General features: G+C 32.5%; 1 protein-coding gene across 4 annotated transcripts in view; it reads right to left on the reverse strand.

Annotated features, from left to right (window-relative positions):
* EPHA6 (EPH receptor A6) overlaps positions 1–16,761 on the reverse strand; it is a 745,715-nt gene that overhangs the window by 666,318 nt on the left and 62,636 nt on the right. For 3 of the 4 annotated variants that reach the window (XM_031958889.1, XM_031958890.1, XM_031958892.1), the window contains exon 2: positions 5,698–5,762. In XM_031958889.1, the coding sequence (XP_031814749.1) occupies positions 5,698–5,762 (65 nt within the window). Of the gene's footprint in view, positions 1–5,697; positions 5,763–16,761 lie in introns of those variants that run through there. The other variant, XM_031958891.1, reaches the window with a different exon arrangement.

Genomic DNA, 16,761 nt, shown 5'->3' on the forward strand with positions numbered 1-16,761 from the left:
TCCATCCTATTTTCCCCATTTTTTTCCTGCTCTCATTATCTCCTTTCACTCTGTCCTCTAATGGGTCTTCATTTGACTGAAGCCATACCCATTCATTGATTAAGACAAGGTAGTGATAAAGACAAAGTATGGCATCTAGTACAAAAAAGAAAGGCATCTACTCAAAAGGGAAATGGTTGCTATTTATATTCACTCTGTGTAATCCAGGACCCAAACTATGACTAATTGAGGCTTGACCTGGAACTTATTGTTGACCAATTAATGAAAGAGTGATTTGGATTTGAGGCATAGCCTTTAAGAAAATTTTTCTTTTTTGGACTAGGGGAAAGAGGCTTAGTCCCAATCAATGGATGGGTGTGGCCTCAGTCAAACTGAGACCTATGAAAGACCTTAGCTTAAAAAGGCCAAGGTCTCCCACTATATCCAGGGCCATTTCCAGTAATCCTTTAGTATATCTGGCTACTGGACCCAGATGGCTCTGGAGGAAAAAACTGAAGCAGGTGGACAGCCTGTCTTCACTCAAATTCAATTCACTTGCAAATCATGGCATCACCTCCCTGTTGTCAGGGTATTCTTTGAAAATGAAGGAGAAAAATGGCAATCTTGCCCAATCTCAAAAGTGCTTTGCTTCTGACTTAATTTCTCTACTCTGACCTCTTTTCTATCAGTAAAACCTAATCTACCCTCACCCTGCCAATCTTCTCATATCCTCCCCTTCATGTTTTCCTGTATGTAGCAAGAGAGATTTCCATACCCAACTAAATGTATATGTTATTCCTTCTTTGAGTCAATAATGACGAGAATAGTGTTCACATGTTCCCCCCTCCACTTCTTTTTTGCTCCTCTTTTACATCAGATAATTTACTCTATATAGTAATATACTAGTATATTAGAGCAGCAGCAGATAAGAGTAAATTATCTGATGTAAAAGAGGAGCAAAAAAAGGGATTTTTTGAATATATTAGAAGTAGTTTTAGAGAGAGTTCAGTAGAATCCATGCCTTTTCTCAGCCATTTTGTCCAGAGGATGTTTTGTGTTTCTTGGTATTCTTATCATTTAGCTTAGAGCAGGGAACATTGTAGGCTTAATAAATTGTTGAGTGATTGCCTTATAGAATTTCTGATATTTTTCCATTTTACAGAATTATTTTATTAAACCACCCTCGTATACCACAATTTGTTTGGAAATTCACAACCATTGGGCACTTTGTCTTTTTCTAGTTCTTTTAAATTCTTTTAAAATTTTCACCTTAAGCTCAAAAAAAGTGATAAAAGAATATTTTCACACATATAAGAGAATACAAAAAAAAAAGAGGATTCTGTATGAAACTGTGAATTTCCATTTCACTCTACTTACTTTTTAAAAGAATATATAGCAAGGGAGGTGGAGTCAAGATAATTCCATTTAAAGTAACTGTAGACAATATAAATATTTGATAGTATATCCACCAATATAAATCCAGGAATAATATGTATAAAATTATAAAATGTTTTTCACAAAAATAATGTCATATCAAAACCAATAGGCAGAAATAACATAATGAAAATAACAATTCTACCAAAATTACTTATTCAATGTCATTTCAGTGCATATATTCAGTGCCAATAAAACTAGCAAAAAATAATTTTATAGCACTAGAAAAAATAATAAGAAAATTCATCTGGAAGAGCAAAAGGTCAAGAATATCAAGGGAATTAATGAAAGAAAAATACAAACAAAGGTGGTCTAGTAATACCAAATCTCAAACTATGATGATTACGCTAGCACCCCAGTAACTCAGATTCAGCCCAAGTCAGGATAAGCACAAGTCCTTAGATTGAACAGGATGGAAGCAGAATCTCTGTGACAGCCTTTTCCCTCATCTACTGCCAAAAGTGTGACTCTGGCCAGTCTTACTCCACCCCCTAGTCCTTCCTACAATTGTCTGTATACACCAGTCATTGAGCCAGCATGGATAGTGGAAAGGACCATTTTCCAAGCACATGCCCATAGAGTGCTGTCCAATTGGTAGTTAGCCTCAAGTGCTTGGAAGTCCTGACCTCAGTGCATCGACTCAATAGTTTCAGTCCTCTACATCAAACTATATTATAAAGCAGCTATTATGAAAACTATTTGGTGCTGCCTAAGAAAAAAAGTGATGGATCAATGAAACATGTTAGATACAGAAGACACAGTAATAATCTGTTTGAAAACTCAAAGACTTCATCTAAAAGTACTGGGAAAACTGGAAAATAGTATGACAGAAACTAGGCATAGACCAACATTTCACACTCTATGCCAAGATAAAGTTAAAATTGGTACATGATTTAGACATTAAGGGTGATACCATAGACAAATTATAAGAGTAAGGAATAGTTTGCCTGTCAGACCTATTAAGGGACAAATTTGCAACCAAACAAGAGATAGAAAATTATAAATTGAAAATTAGATAATTTTGATTATACTAATATATATATATATATATATATATGTATATAACTAGTGTCTCAGATAAAGGTTTATAAGAACTGCACATGTTTGACCTATATTGGATTGTTTGCTATCTGGGGGAGGAAGAAAGAGGAGGGAGACAGATTTAGATCACAGGGTTTGCTGGGGTGGATGTTAAAAACTATCAAATTGGCTAAAATGACAGAAAAAGAAAATGATATATATTGGAGATGTGGGAAAGTCAAGATAGTAATGATAGAGTTGTGAATTGATCCTACCATTTTGGAAAACAATATGAAACTAAGCCAAAAGAGCTAATAAACTGTGCATACCCTTTGATCTTGTAATAATACTGTTCCATCTGTCTTCCAAAGAAATCATAAAAAAAGGGAAAAGAACCCACGAGTACAAAAATATTTGGAGCATCTCTTTTCCTGGTAGCAAAGAATTAGAAACTGAGGAAAATGGCTAAACAAGTCCTAATGTATGAATGTAATGGAATACTATTGTTCTATAGCAATGATAAGCAGGCAAATTTCAACAACAACAACAACAACAACAACAAAAAGCTTGAAAAAACTTAGATGAACTGATGCTGAGTGAAATGCATAGAATTGGAAAAACATCATGAATAGTAACAGCAACACTGTATAATTATCAATTATGATATACTTAGCTCTTCTCGACAATGATCCAGATAATTATAAGGAAATTGTGATAGAATATGCTTACCACATCCAGAGAAAGAACTATGGATTCTCAATGCAGATTGGAGCATACTATTTTCACTTTTTTTTCTTTCTTGTAGTTTTTCCCTTTTGTTCTCAGTCTTCTTTCACAACATGACTAATGTGAAAATGTTTAACATGACAATCTGTGTCAGATTGCTTGCTGTCTTGGGAAGAGTGATGGGAAGAAAGGGAAGGAAAAAATTTGGAGCACAAAATCTTACAAAGATGAATGTTGAAAACAATTTTTATATGTAATTGGGAAAAATGCTATTAATAAAAAAGTGACCAATAATTTTACTGTATAAGAATTCTTTACTCCATAGACAAATACTTTATAAATTTAAAATGCTATGTGAATCTATTGTTTTTTTAATAATTATATTATCTCTATCTAATCCAAACTAAGGGGAAAAATAAATTCTAAAATGCTACTTTAAGTATAATTTTCCAGTATCTTTTTTCAATAATGATTTACATGTTCAGGAACATTCTGTATATTTCAGGAAAATCCATATTACTGTAACATGAATATTACTACATTTGATTAATATGCTGTTATTATCTAATAGGATAATCTATGTAAAAATAGAATTTTCCTCAGCTTTGTTACAAGTATTAATGCCTTCTAATGTTTTTATGAATATATTTCAGTAAATAAACCTGGAAGCATGTGACATGATTATATAACTTTTATAAAAATAAGAAACTAAAGCTTTATATAAAGAACTGAAATGAATTTAGGAATTCATAGTTTTAAATTACATTTTGATGGAATTTTCAATATTCTTAGTAAATAATCTCAGGATATTTAGAAAATAAAAAGAAGCATATTATATATTTTATTATATTTAGAACTTCTAAATTTGCTTATTTATGTATTATATTTTGCATTATACATTTATATATACACATATATATATATATAAATTTATAAGTACTAAATATTATGTGAATATAACATCCTTCTTATATTGCTCTATCTACATATACACACACAAATTTGCATACATGTACACATATCATTAATGTAAAGATTGAAATTGTGTCATATTGTATATTTAATTTTAGATGTTTAGATATGTCATCCAATAGTAACTGTTTTGCTGTAAAAATACAAAATTATATTTTGAAACTCAGGACATAGATTGTTGACAAGAAATTGTAGTATGAAAAGCTTGGGAGAAAGTTGTGCAAGAACTGACCTTGAGCATTAACTATTTTGTTTTGTTTCATTATTTTTAAAGGAAAGTAAAAATTTTGCTTAAAGGCACTTATATATTTTTTATTTTATCCTAAAAAGAAAATCATTCAAAATTACAATAATACCAAACGTGACAAGGTGTTAATAAGAATCATAAAAGAATATAAATTTTTAAAAAATGGCTAGTGTACTTTGCATTTCTAATATATTACCATGCTAAATAAGGAAAGGAAGTTATTTCCAAGTTTCTAAGATTTAACTGAGTCTACAAACATATAAACACAATCTTTCTGTAGGAGATTAAAATAATCTCTATTATTGAACAAACCCAGAGTTACATCAACAATCCAACCAAAATTAACATAATAAATATATGAGTGATTAAATATTTTTATATTAAGGTTTTTTTTTTCTGAAGTGTATAAAAGTTCCAGGCAAAAATAACTACAAATACACAAAGATGTTTCTTTGAAGTAACAAGATATGTTGTCCTACATAAATGTTTATTTATCTTTTGGGGAAATCCTGTGCTCATCTACTACATACTTTAAACCTTTAAGTATAATACTTAGAAAGAAATTCTTCAAATAAAGTCTATCACAGAATCACAATGTGATAGAACTGGAACTTGAAGGAATCCTGGATGTTATTAAACAAAATCTCTTCATATTAGAGAAGAAGATATTTATGATCCTGAAAAATTAAATGACTTGAACAAAAGTTGGGATTTGAATATAAATATTCTGTCTTTCAATTTAGCTAAAGTTATTGGGCTTCATAACAATAAGCACAATTAATAATATTGTAAATTCGAGAAATACTATTTTCCTATTTTAAGAACTCTTAATGAGAACTGATGTGTTAGTATAGGTATAATTTGTTAATGTATTAGCAGCTTCAGTTAAAGTTTCCTAACATCTAATTTGTGTGCATATACACACACCCATATAGGGATTGTATGTGTGCATGCCTTTATGTATTCTTATTCAGTCATTTAAAATAGTAAACGTAAGGGGAAAAAAACACTGAAAATTGTTTAGAGTCTTAATTTTGATAATATATGTAATTATGAGGGGTTTCTAAAGTTTATGACTGCATAAGTACTATATAAATGGGCATTTTCTATTCTGCATGTTAAAAGAGTACTTGACTTGTATCTTCATTTTAACATTAGCTATAATTCTGATATTTTTATCTGCAGGCCATGATTTACATATAAAAATTCACATCAGTCATATCATTAAAGTTATCCTCCACTTGAAAGCATTGCTTAAACATTTTATTTGTACAAGTAATTAATAAGCAAGACAACATTTATGAGCCTTTTTGACTTACCCCATTTAATGGATAAGTTTTCCAGCCTAGTTCTCCAAGCACAGTTGTTGTATCAAGCAAGACAACTGAAATAAAAAAACAAAAACAAAAACAAATATTATTTTTCAATTAAAAAAAACAATATTTGAAAAGTAGTTGAAACAAATTCTATATAATTATTTTATTTACTCTATAAATTACTAATTTAATATTCAGAAAAAGTCTTAATGCTAATTAACTAATGAACCAATGAAAAATCTGTTATTTGATAATGATAATTTTAAAATATGATCATACCAATGAAGTTGCAGAATAGATAATTTAATGTCTTTATTTTAATTTTTCCCCTGGAGTAATTTTATGGGGGGATTCATGACTCCATGGTATAAATTTTGTACTTTATATAGATAATGGAAAAACAAAAAGAAATCATCAAGGTCTCTGAGTGATATATTATAAACATTTCAAGCCAGTTTGAATATATCAGAGAATGTGGAAAGAAGTATATTCTACAATATAGGTAAGGATCAGGTTCAAAAAAGGGTTTTTTTTTTTAAATCTAATGATTTTTGTTTAATATGTATAAGACTGCCTGCCATCTAGGGGAGAGGGTGGAGGGAGGGAAAGGAAAAGTTTGAACACAAGTGAGTGCAAGGGACAGTGTTGTAAAAATTACCCATGCATATAAAAAGCTATAATTAAAATATATATATATATATATATATATATACATAATGATTTTAAAAATCTAAAATGGGGAGCCAAGATGTCAGATTAGTGGTGACACAAATTTAGCTGAATTCTTTTTTTGCTCATTAAAGCTTTCTATTTACTAAATATATGCATGGGTAATTTTTCCAACATTGACACATAATCTTTTGCTCCAAATTTTCCCCTCCTTTCCCCTACCCCCTCTCCTAGCTGGCAGGTCATCCAATACATGTGAAATATGTTAAAATATATGTTAAATCCAATATATGTATACATATTTATACATTTATCTTACTGCACAAGAAAAATCAGATCAAGAAGGAAAAAAATGAGAAAGAAAACAAAATGCAAGCAAACAACAAATTCTTGAGAGTGAGAATGTTATGTTGTGGTCCACACCCAGTTTCCATGGTCCTCTTTCTAGGTGTATATGGCTCTCTTCATCACTGAATAAATGACATTGGTTTGAATCATATCATTGTTGAAGAGAGCCACATCCATCAGAATTGATCGTTGTATAGTATTGTTGTTGCTTTTTATAATGATTTCCTGGTTCTGCTATTTCATTAGCATCAGTGCATATAAGACTCTCCAGACCTCCCTGAAGTCATCCTGGTGGTCGTTTCTTACAGAATAATAATAGTCCATAGCATTAATATACCATAATTTATTCAGCCATTCTCCAACTGATGGACATACATCAGTTTCCATTTTTTTTCTGCCACTACAAAAAGGCTGCCACAAATATTTTTGCACATGTGGGTCCCTTTCCCTCTTTTTAGATCTCTCTGTGATATAATGACAGTAGAAACACTGCTGGATCAAAGGGTATGCACAGATTGATAATTTTTTAGCACCACTCCAAATTGCTCTCCAGAATGGTTGGATCCCTTCACAGTTACAACAATGTATCAATGTCCCAGTTTTCCCATTTCCATTCCAACACTGGTCATTATTGTGTCTTCTCATCTTCGCCAATTTGACAGGTATGTAGTGATATCTCAAAGCTGTCTTACTTTGTCTTAATAGTGATTTGGAGCACTTTTCATATGACTATAAATAGTTTCAATTTCTTCATCTGAAAAGTGTCTGTTTGTTTCCTTGGATCATTTATCAGTTGGAGAATGGCTTGAATTCTTATAAATTTAAGTCAGTTTTTTATATATTTTAGAAATGAGGGTTTTATCAGAACCTTGGAATCTAAAAATGTTTCCGAGTTTATTTCTTCCCTTCTAATCTTGTCTATATTAGCTTTGTTTGTACAAAAACTTTTAAACTTAATATGATCAAAATTATCTATTTTCTGATCAATAATGATCTCTCGTTCTTCTTTGGTTGTAAATTCACTCATCCTTCACAGATCTGAGAGGTAAACTATACTATGTTCTTCTAATTTGTTTATAATATGTATTTATGTCTAGATCATGAAACCATTTCAACATTATCTTGGTATATGATAATAAGTGTGGGTTAATGTCTACTTTCTGCAATACCAGTTTACAATTTGCCCAGCAGTTTTTGTCAAATAGGGAATTCTTATAAAAAAAAAAACACTGGAGTCTTTGGGTTTTCTTTTTCTTTCTTTGCTTTTTATATTATTATAGCTTTTTATTAACAAAACATGCATGGGTAATTTTTCAACATTGACTTTTGCAAAAACTTGTGTTCCAACTTTTCCCCTCCTTCCCTCCACCCCCTCCCCTAGATGGCAGGTAGTCCACACATATTAAATATGTTAAAGTGCAGGTTAAATACAATATATGTATACATATTTATACTGTCAATTTGTTGCACAAGAAAAAATGGATTTAGAAAGAAGGTAAAAATAACCTGGGAAGAAAAACAAAAAGGAAGCAAACAATAATAGAAAGAATGGAAATGCTATTTTGTGGTCCACACTCATTTCACAGTGTTCTTCCACTGAGTAAATACCACTATTTATTCAACCATTCTCCAATTGATGGGTGCATTCTGGCCACTACAAAGAGGACTATCACAAACATTCTTGCACATACAAGTCCCTTTCCCTTCTTTAAAATCTCTTTGGGATATAAGCCCACTAGTAATATTGCGGGATGAAAGGGCATGCACAATTTGATACCTTTTTGAGTATAGTTCCAAATTGTTCTCCAGAATGGTTGGATTCATTCACAACTCCACCAACTAATGCATCAGTGTCCCAGTTTTCCCACATCCCCTCTAACATTTGTCGATATTATTTCCTGTGATCTTAGCCAATGTGACAGGTGTGTGTGTAGTGGTATCACAGAGTTGTCTTAATTTGCATTTCTCTGCTCAATAATGATTTGTAACACTTTTTCATGTGAGTAGAAATAGTTTCAATTTTATCACCCGAAAACTGTCTGTTCACATTCTCTGACCATTTATAAATTGGAGAATGTCTTGATTTCTTATAAATTAGAGTCAATTCTCTATATATTTTATCAGAATATATATTATATATATTTATCAGAACCTTTAACTGTAAAAATGGTTGCCACTTTATTGCTTCCCTTCTAATCTTGTTTGCATTAGTTTTGTTTGTACAAAAGCTTTTTAACTTGATATAATCAAAATTTTCTATTTTGTGATCAATGATGATCTCTAGTTCTCCTTTAGTTACAAATTCCTTCCTCCTCCACAAGTCTGAGAGGTAAACTATTCTGTGTTCTTCTAATTTATTTATAATTTCATTTTTTATGCCTATATCATAAGCTCATTTTGATCTTATCTTGGTGTACAGTGATAAGTGTGAGGCAATACCTAGTTTATGCCATACTAATTTCCAATTTTTCCAGTAGTTTTTGTAAAACAGAAAATTCTCATCCCAAAAGTTGGGGTCTTTGGGTTTGTCAAACAATAGATAATTATTACTTATTGACTATTTTGTTCTGTAAACCTAATATATTCCACTGATCAACTAGTCTATTTCTTAGCCAATACCAAATGGTTGTGGTGACCGCTGCTTTATAATACAGTTTTAGATCAGGTACAGCTATGCCATCTTCATTTCATTTTTTCCCTTTGAAATTCTTGATCATTTCTTCTTCCATATGAATTTTGTTGTTATTTTTCTACATCATTTAAATAGTTTCTTGGGAGTCTGATTTGTATAGCATTAAATAAATACTGATTTAGGTAGTATTGCCAGCTTTATCATATTAGTTCAACATATCTAAGAGCATTTAATTTTTCCAATCGTTTAGATCTGACATTATTTGTGTGGAAAGTGTTTTGTAGTTTTGCTTATATAGTTTCTGACTTTCCCTTGGCAGATAGATTCTCCAATATTTTATACTACTGATAGTTATATTAAATGGGATTTCTCTTTGTATCTCTTGCTGTTGGATTTTGTTAGTGATGTATAAAAATGCTTAGGATTTGTGTGGATTTATTTTGTGTCCTGCAACTTTACTAAAAGTGTGGATTATTTCTAATAGCTTTTTAGTAGAACTTCTGGGATTCTCTAAGTATATCATCATGTCATCTGCAAAGAGTGATGATTTGCTTTTTTCATTACCTACTTTAATCTCTTTTTCTTCTCTTATTGTCGAAGCAAGCATTTCTAATACAATATTGTAGAGTAATGGTGATGCGGGAAAGATTCCAATCTTTGATTCCCAATCCCCCTAGCTAATGTAAATTACCCTTTGACTCACAAATCCTGGTCCCTTTGAATTTCAATAGAAGGTCTGGACCTGTCCCAGCCCCACCCAGATCTGAGCCAACTTTGGGGCTACACCCCAAAGCCCCTCGAGCTAAGTCTCTGACTTAAAAGGACCACACTAGGAACCCCTCTTTGCAGAGATTCCAAACCTGGTTGCCATGTGAGGACCCTCTGTCCACTGGACCCTCTGTCCAGTGCCCTCCTTATCTCTACCTTCACCTATCTCCTACTTCTAAACTCAATAATAAACCTCTTTTATTAATCTAGCTCTCTGGGCCAATAAATGCTTTTATTGGCAAGCCGCGCCGCTTCTAGACCTCATATACAGCCATATCCTTGCGCCGAATCTAAGGGGGTTGCAGGGGAACTCTGTTTGACTCCCTGTACCCCAAACCTGCCACTAGACCTTAACTAAACCCTAATTTCATTTAGGTACCCCAAATGTAGACCTCAACATGTGGTCTACACCTCAACATTCGGTTCCTGACCTCAACAATGGTAATAGTAGGCAAACTTGTTTCACCCCTGATTTTATTGGGAATGGTTCCAGTTTATCACCATTACATGTGATGCTTACTGATGGCTTTAAATTGATGCTATTGACTATATTAAGGAAAAGTCCACTTATTCCTATAATCTCTAGTGTTTTTAATAGAAATAGGTGTTGGATTTTATTAAATGCTTATTCTGCATCTATTGAAATGATCATATGCTTTTTGTTAATTTTGTTATTGATATATTCAATTATGTTAATAGTTCTCCTAATGTTGAACCAGCCCTGAATTCCAGGTATAAATCCTTCTTGGTCATGGTGTATCATCCTGGGGATGATTTTCTGTAATGTTTTTGCTAATACTTTATTTAAGATTTTTGCATCAATGTTCATTAAGTAGATTGGTCTATATATTTTTTTCTCTAATTTCTTTCTACCTGGTTTAAGTATCAGTACCATGTCTGTGTCACAAAAGGAATTTGATAGGACTCCTTCAATCCTTACTTTTTCAAATAATTTATATAGTATTGGAATTAATTGTTCTTTAAATGTTTGGTAGAATTCTCATGTAAATGAATTTGGTCCTGGGGATTTTTTCTTAGGCAGTTGATTAATAGCTTGTTCCATTTCTTTTTCTAAAATGGGACTATTTAAGCAATCTACTTCTTCCTCTGTTAATCAGGCAACCTATATTTTTAAAGGTATTAAGTTGGGCAAATTAGCTCCTAATTATTGCTCTAATTTCCCCTTCATTAATGGAAAGCTCTCCCTTTTCATTTTTAAAACTATCAATTTAATTTTCCTCTTTCCTTTTTTAAATCAAATTTTCCAAGGGTTTATCTATTTTGTTATTTCATAAAATCAACTCTTAGTGTTATTCATTAATTCAATACTTATTTTACTTTCACTTTTATTAATCTCTCCTTTTAATTTTAGAATTTCAAGTTTACCGTTTGATTGTTTTTTTAATTTGCTATTTTTATAAGCTTTTTTATTTGCAAGACTAATTCATTGAATTTCTCTTTCTCTATTTTATGCAAGTAGGCCTCTAGAGATATAAAATTTCCCATTATTACCACTTTGGCTCCATCCCAAACATTTTGGTATGTCGTCTCATTATTACCTTTTTCTTGGATGAAATTATTCATTGTGTCTATGATTTGCTGTTTCATCCATTCATTTTTTAGGATAAGATTATTTTGTTTCCAATTAATTTTTGGTCTGTTTTCTCCTGGCTTTTTTACTGAATGTTATTTTTCTTGCATTGTGATCTGAAAAGGATGCATTTACTTTTTCTCCCTTTCTGTATTTGAATTTGAGGTCTTTATATCACAATATATCATCAATTTTTATATAGGTCCATGAACTGCTGAGAAGAAAGTGTACTCCTTTCTGTCTCCATTTAGTTTTCTCCAAAGATCTAGCATACCTAACTTTTCCAGTGTTCTATTTACCTCTTTAATTTCTTTCTTATTTATTTTAAGGTTTGATTTATCTAGTTCTAAGAGTGCCATTAAGATATCTCACTATTATAGTTTTGTTGTCTATTCCTTCTTGCATTTCTTTTAACTTCTCCTTTAGGAATTTAGATGCTATTCCATTTGTAGCATTTATGTTTAGTATGGATATTGCTTCATTATTTATGCCACCCTTTGGCAAGATATAGTGCCTTTCCTTATCTCTTTTATTTATATAATTTTTTGCTTTTGCTTAATCTGAGATCAGGATGCCTACCCATGCTTTTTTGACATCACCTGCAAATAGTGGATTCTGTTTCAGCCTTTTACCTTTACTCTATATGTATTGCCCTGCTTCACTTGTGTTTCCTATAAATAACACATTGTAGTATTCTGGTTTTTAATCCAGTCTGGTATCTGCCTCCACTTTTGGGGGAGTTTGCCCCATTCACATTTATGTTTAAAATGACTAATTCTGTATTTCCTGCCACCGTGTTAACCCCAGATTATGCTTTTCTCTTTTTTTTCCTCCTTACCCCCCTATACAATATTAAACTTATGAGTACCACTTGCTAAATGCAATTCTCCTTCTTTAGCATCCCTTCCTCCCTTAAAGTCCCTCCCCTTTTCTTAAAACTTTCCCTTACAATTTCTGTATTCTTTTCTATTTAACCTACTCTTTCCTTTTTCACTTTTCTCCCCCCACTTTTCAATGAGATGGGAGAGAAACTGTATTCTGTAAAGCAAATATGTCTAATATTTTCTCTTTGAGCCAATTCTGATGAGAGTAAGATTCACACAATGTTCATTCCCCTCCCTTCTTTCCCTTGGATATAATAGGTTTCCTTTGCTTGTTCATGAGATATAGAACCTCCACTTTCCCCTTTTTCTGGTACAATTTCCTTTTTACCTCTAGGTCCTTTGTTTATAACAGTAAAACCAAATTATATATGTACTTTTTATGTATACCCCAAGAAGAAAACAGTGCTCAAGAGTTCTTTTTGCTTTTTTATGCTTCTCTTGAGTCCTATATTTGGAGATCAAACTTTTTGTTTAGCTCTATTATTTTTTTTGTCAGAAATAAATGGAATTCACCTATTTTATTGAATGTCCATCTTCTTCCTTGGAAGAAAATGTGCAATTTGATTGAGTAAATTATTCTTGGCTGCATACCATCTTCCTTTGCCTTTCAGAATATCAGATTCCAGGCCCTTTGATCTTTTAATGTGTATGCTGCTTGATCCTGAGTAATCCTTATTGTGGATCCTCTGTATTAGAATTGTTTTTTTCTGGCTGCTTGGAGTATTTTTTTCCTTGCTCTGATAGTTCTGAAATTTAGCCACATATTTCTTGGAGTTTTAATTTTGGGATCAATGAATTCTTTCAGTGTCTATTTTACCTTCTGTTTCTATGACATCTAGGAAGTTCTCTTTAATGATTTCCTGAAAATAATGTACAGCCTCTTTTTTTCATCATGATTTTCAGGGAGTACAATAATCCTTAGATTATCTCTCCTACATCTATTTTCCAGGTCTGTTCTTTTCCCAGGTATATATTTAACTTTTTTTTTCCTTTTTGGTTTTGCTTGACTGATTCTTGATGTCTCCTTGAGTCCTTCATTTCCATTTGTTCCATTCCATTGATTTTTAATGAATTATTTTCCTCATTTACCTTTTTTATTTCCCTTTGCAATTGTTCAATTGAGTTTTAAAATGAGGTGCTTGTTCTATGGAATTTTTTCTGTTTTCCCAATTTTATTTTTGAGGAGTTATTTTCTTTTTTCCACTTCACTAATTCTGTTTTTCAGGGAATTGTTTTCTTTTTCCACTCTATTGTTTAATGAGTTACATGCCTTATGCAGACATTCTTGCAAACCTTCCCTTTCCTTTCCCCTTTTTCTTCTAGCTCTCTTTTAAGAGCCTTTTTAATTTCCTCTACGAGAGCCTTATTTGGTGGAAATCAGATAATCTTTATCTTTGGATCCAGAGACAAACTGTTTTTAATCTCCTCAGTTTCTGAAATCTGCTCTTTTTTCAGTATAGAAATTATCTATAATTAGAGCCCACTTTGCATTTTTACTCATTTTAACTGAAAAAAAGAAAGACAACCCCCCCAAAACAAACAAACAAAAATGCTGCAGTCTGCTTAAGGATTTTAGTGGGGTATTTCCAGGCTGCCTCTACAGACAACAGGAAGTAGCAGTGAAGCATCAGCGTAAGACAGTGGCTGTGCTGGGATCAGTGTCTGCACTGGGATTAGTAGCTGCACTGAGTAGCCAACACTGTGGGAGAGTTCTCCCTGCAAATTTTCTGCTTGCTGAAGCCACACCCTTCCCTCCTCTTCTCTGCTCAGCATGAGCTGTTTTCCATGCTCTCCCTGCCTATCTGCCTGAATCTGCACCTGGGCTAACCCTATTCCATCCCCACATGTGAGCTAAATAGACCTTTTCTGGCCAATTTTGAGATTATCTTCTTTGGGTAATGTGTTGTACTCCCAATATTCTTGGGTTTTGACAGTCAAGCACTAATTCGGAAGCTGAGTTTTGAAAAAAATATTTTAAGGATAAAGGAGAGCTCAGAAAGGCTCATGACTCATCTCTGCCATTTTGGCTCCACCATTTTCTTTGAATTTTCTTTGATAATTTTTCCAGAAGTTTTGGTCAAAAAGTGAATTCTTATCTCAAACATTAGGGTTTTTGCATTTGTCAAATACTACATTGCTATCTATCATCATTGACTATTTTGTTCTATAACCTCACCTATTCCACTGATCAACTGTTCTATTTCTGACTGCTGCTTTATAATATAGTTTTAGGTCTGGTACACCTAGACCACCTTCATTTGCTTTTCTTTTCATTAATTCCCTTGAAATTCTTGACTTTTTGTTCTTACAGATGAATTTTGTTGTAATTTTTTCTTGGTCGGTAAAATAGTTTCTTGTGAGTTGGATTGGTATAGCACTAAATAAGTAGATTAGTTTAGGTAGTGGTGTCATCTTTATTATATTCGCTTGGCCTATCTAAGAGCAGCTGATATTTTTCCTATTGCTCAGGTCTGACTTTTTATTTTATTTCATTTTTTAATTAAAGCTTTTTATTCACAATGCATATGCATGAGTACTTTTTCCAACATTGACCCTTGCATAACATCCTGCTGCAAATTTTCCCCTTCTTCCCCCCATCCTCTACCCCACCTCACAGGCAGTTAAATACATGCTAAGTATGCTGAGATACATGCCAGAGCCAATATGTGTATAAATATTCACACATACATCCAGTTGGGCAGAAAAAATATCAGATCAAGAAGAAAGAAAAAGAAAAACTGAGAAAAAAGAAACAAAATCCAAGCAAATAATAACAGAGAGTAAAAATGCTATGCTGTGTTCCACTCTCTGTTCCTATGGTACTCTCTCTGGGTGTAGATGGTTCTCTTCATCACTGCACAAATGAAACTAGCCTGAATCATCTCAATGTTGAAGAGAACCATGTCCATTAGGATTGATTGTCATTTAGTCTTGTTATTGCTGTATATAATGATCTCATGGTTCTGCTCATTTCACTTTGTATCAATTCATGTAGGTCTCTCCACCCTTCTCTGAACTCATCCTGCTGGTCGTTTCTCACACAACAATAGTGTTCCATAGCATTCATATACCATCATTTATCCAGCCATTCAGCATCCACTCAGTTTCCAATTTTTTGCCATTATGAAAAGGGCTGCCACACATATTTTTGTACATGTGCGTCCCTTTCTCTCTTTTAAGATCTCTTTGGGATATAATCCCAATAGAAATATTGTTGGATCAAAGAGTATGCCAAATTTGATAACTTTTCGAGCATAGTTCCAAACTCCAAAATGGTTGGATGTGTTCACAGTTCCACCAACAATGTATCACTGTCCCACTTTTCCCATATCCCCTCCACATTCAGCATTATCTTTTCCTGTCATCTTAACGAATCTGACAGATATGTGTAGTTGTCTTAATTTGCATTTCTCTGATCAATAGTAATTTGGAGCACCTTTTCATGTGGCTACAAATAATTTCATTTCCTTCACCTGAAAATTATCTGTTCATATCCTTTGGTGAACAGCTATTATAAATTTGAGTCAATTCTGTATATGTTTTAGAAAGGAGGCCTTTATCAGGTCTACTGAATGTAAAAACGTTTTCCCAGTTCCCCTTCTAATCTTGTCTGCATTAATTTTGTTTGTACAAAAACTTTTTAATTTAATATAATCAAAATTATCTATTTTATGATCAACAATGATCTCTCATTCTTCTTTGGTCACAAATTCCTTCTTCTTCCACAAATCTGAGAGGTAAACTATCCTATGTTCTTCTAATTTGTTTATTGTATCGTTCTTTATGTCTAGATTATGAACCCATTTTGACCTTATCTTGGTATACAGAGTCAGATAGGGTCTATGCCTAGTTTCTGTTATACTAAATTTCCAATTTTCCCAGCAGTTTTTGTCAAATGGTGAATCCTTATCCCAAAATGTGGAGTTTTGGGGTTTGTTAAATACTAGATTCTTATAGTTGTTGGCTATGTTGTTCTGTGAAACTAACCTATTCCATTGATCAAATTCTCTATTTCTTAACCAGTACCAAATGGTTTTGTTGATCACTGCTATATAAAATAGTTTTAGATCTGGTACAGCTAGACCACATTCACTTACTTTTTTCTTCATCAATTCCTTTGAAATTCTTGATCTTTTGTAGTTCCAGATGAATTTTGTCATTTTTTTCTGGTTCAG

This window comes from Sarcophilus harrisii, chromosome 3 (genome assembly GCF_902635505.1).
Source record: "Sarcophilus harrisii chromosome 3, mSarHar1.11, whole genome shotgun sequence".
In the NCBI taxonomy this organism is placed as follows: Eukaryota; Metazoa; Chordata; class Mammalia; order Dasyuromorphia; family Dasyuridae; genus Sarcophilus; species Sarcophilus harrisii.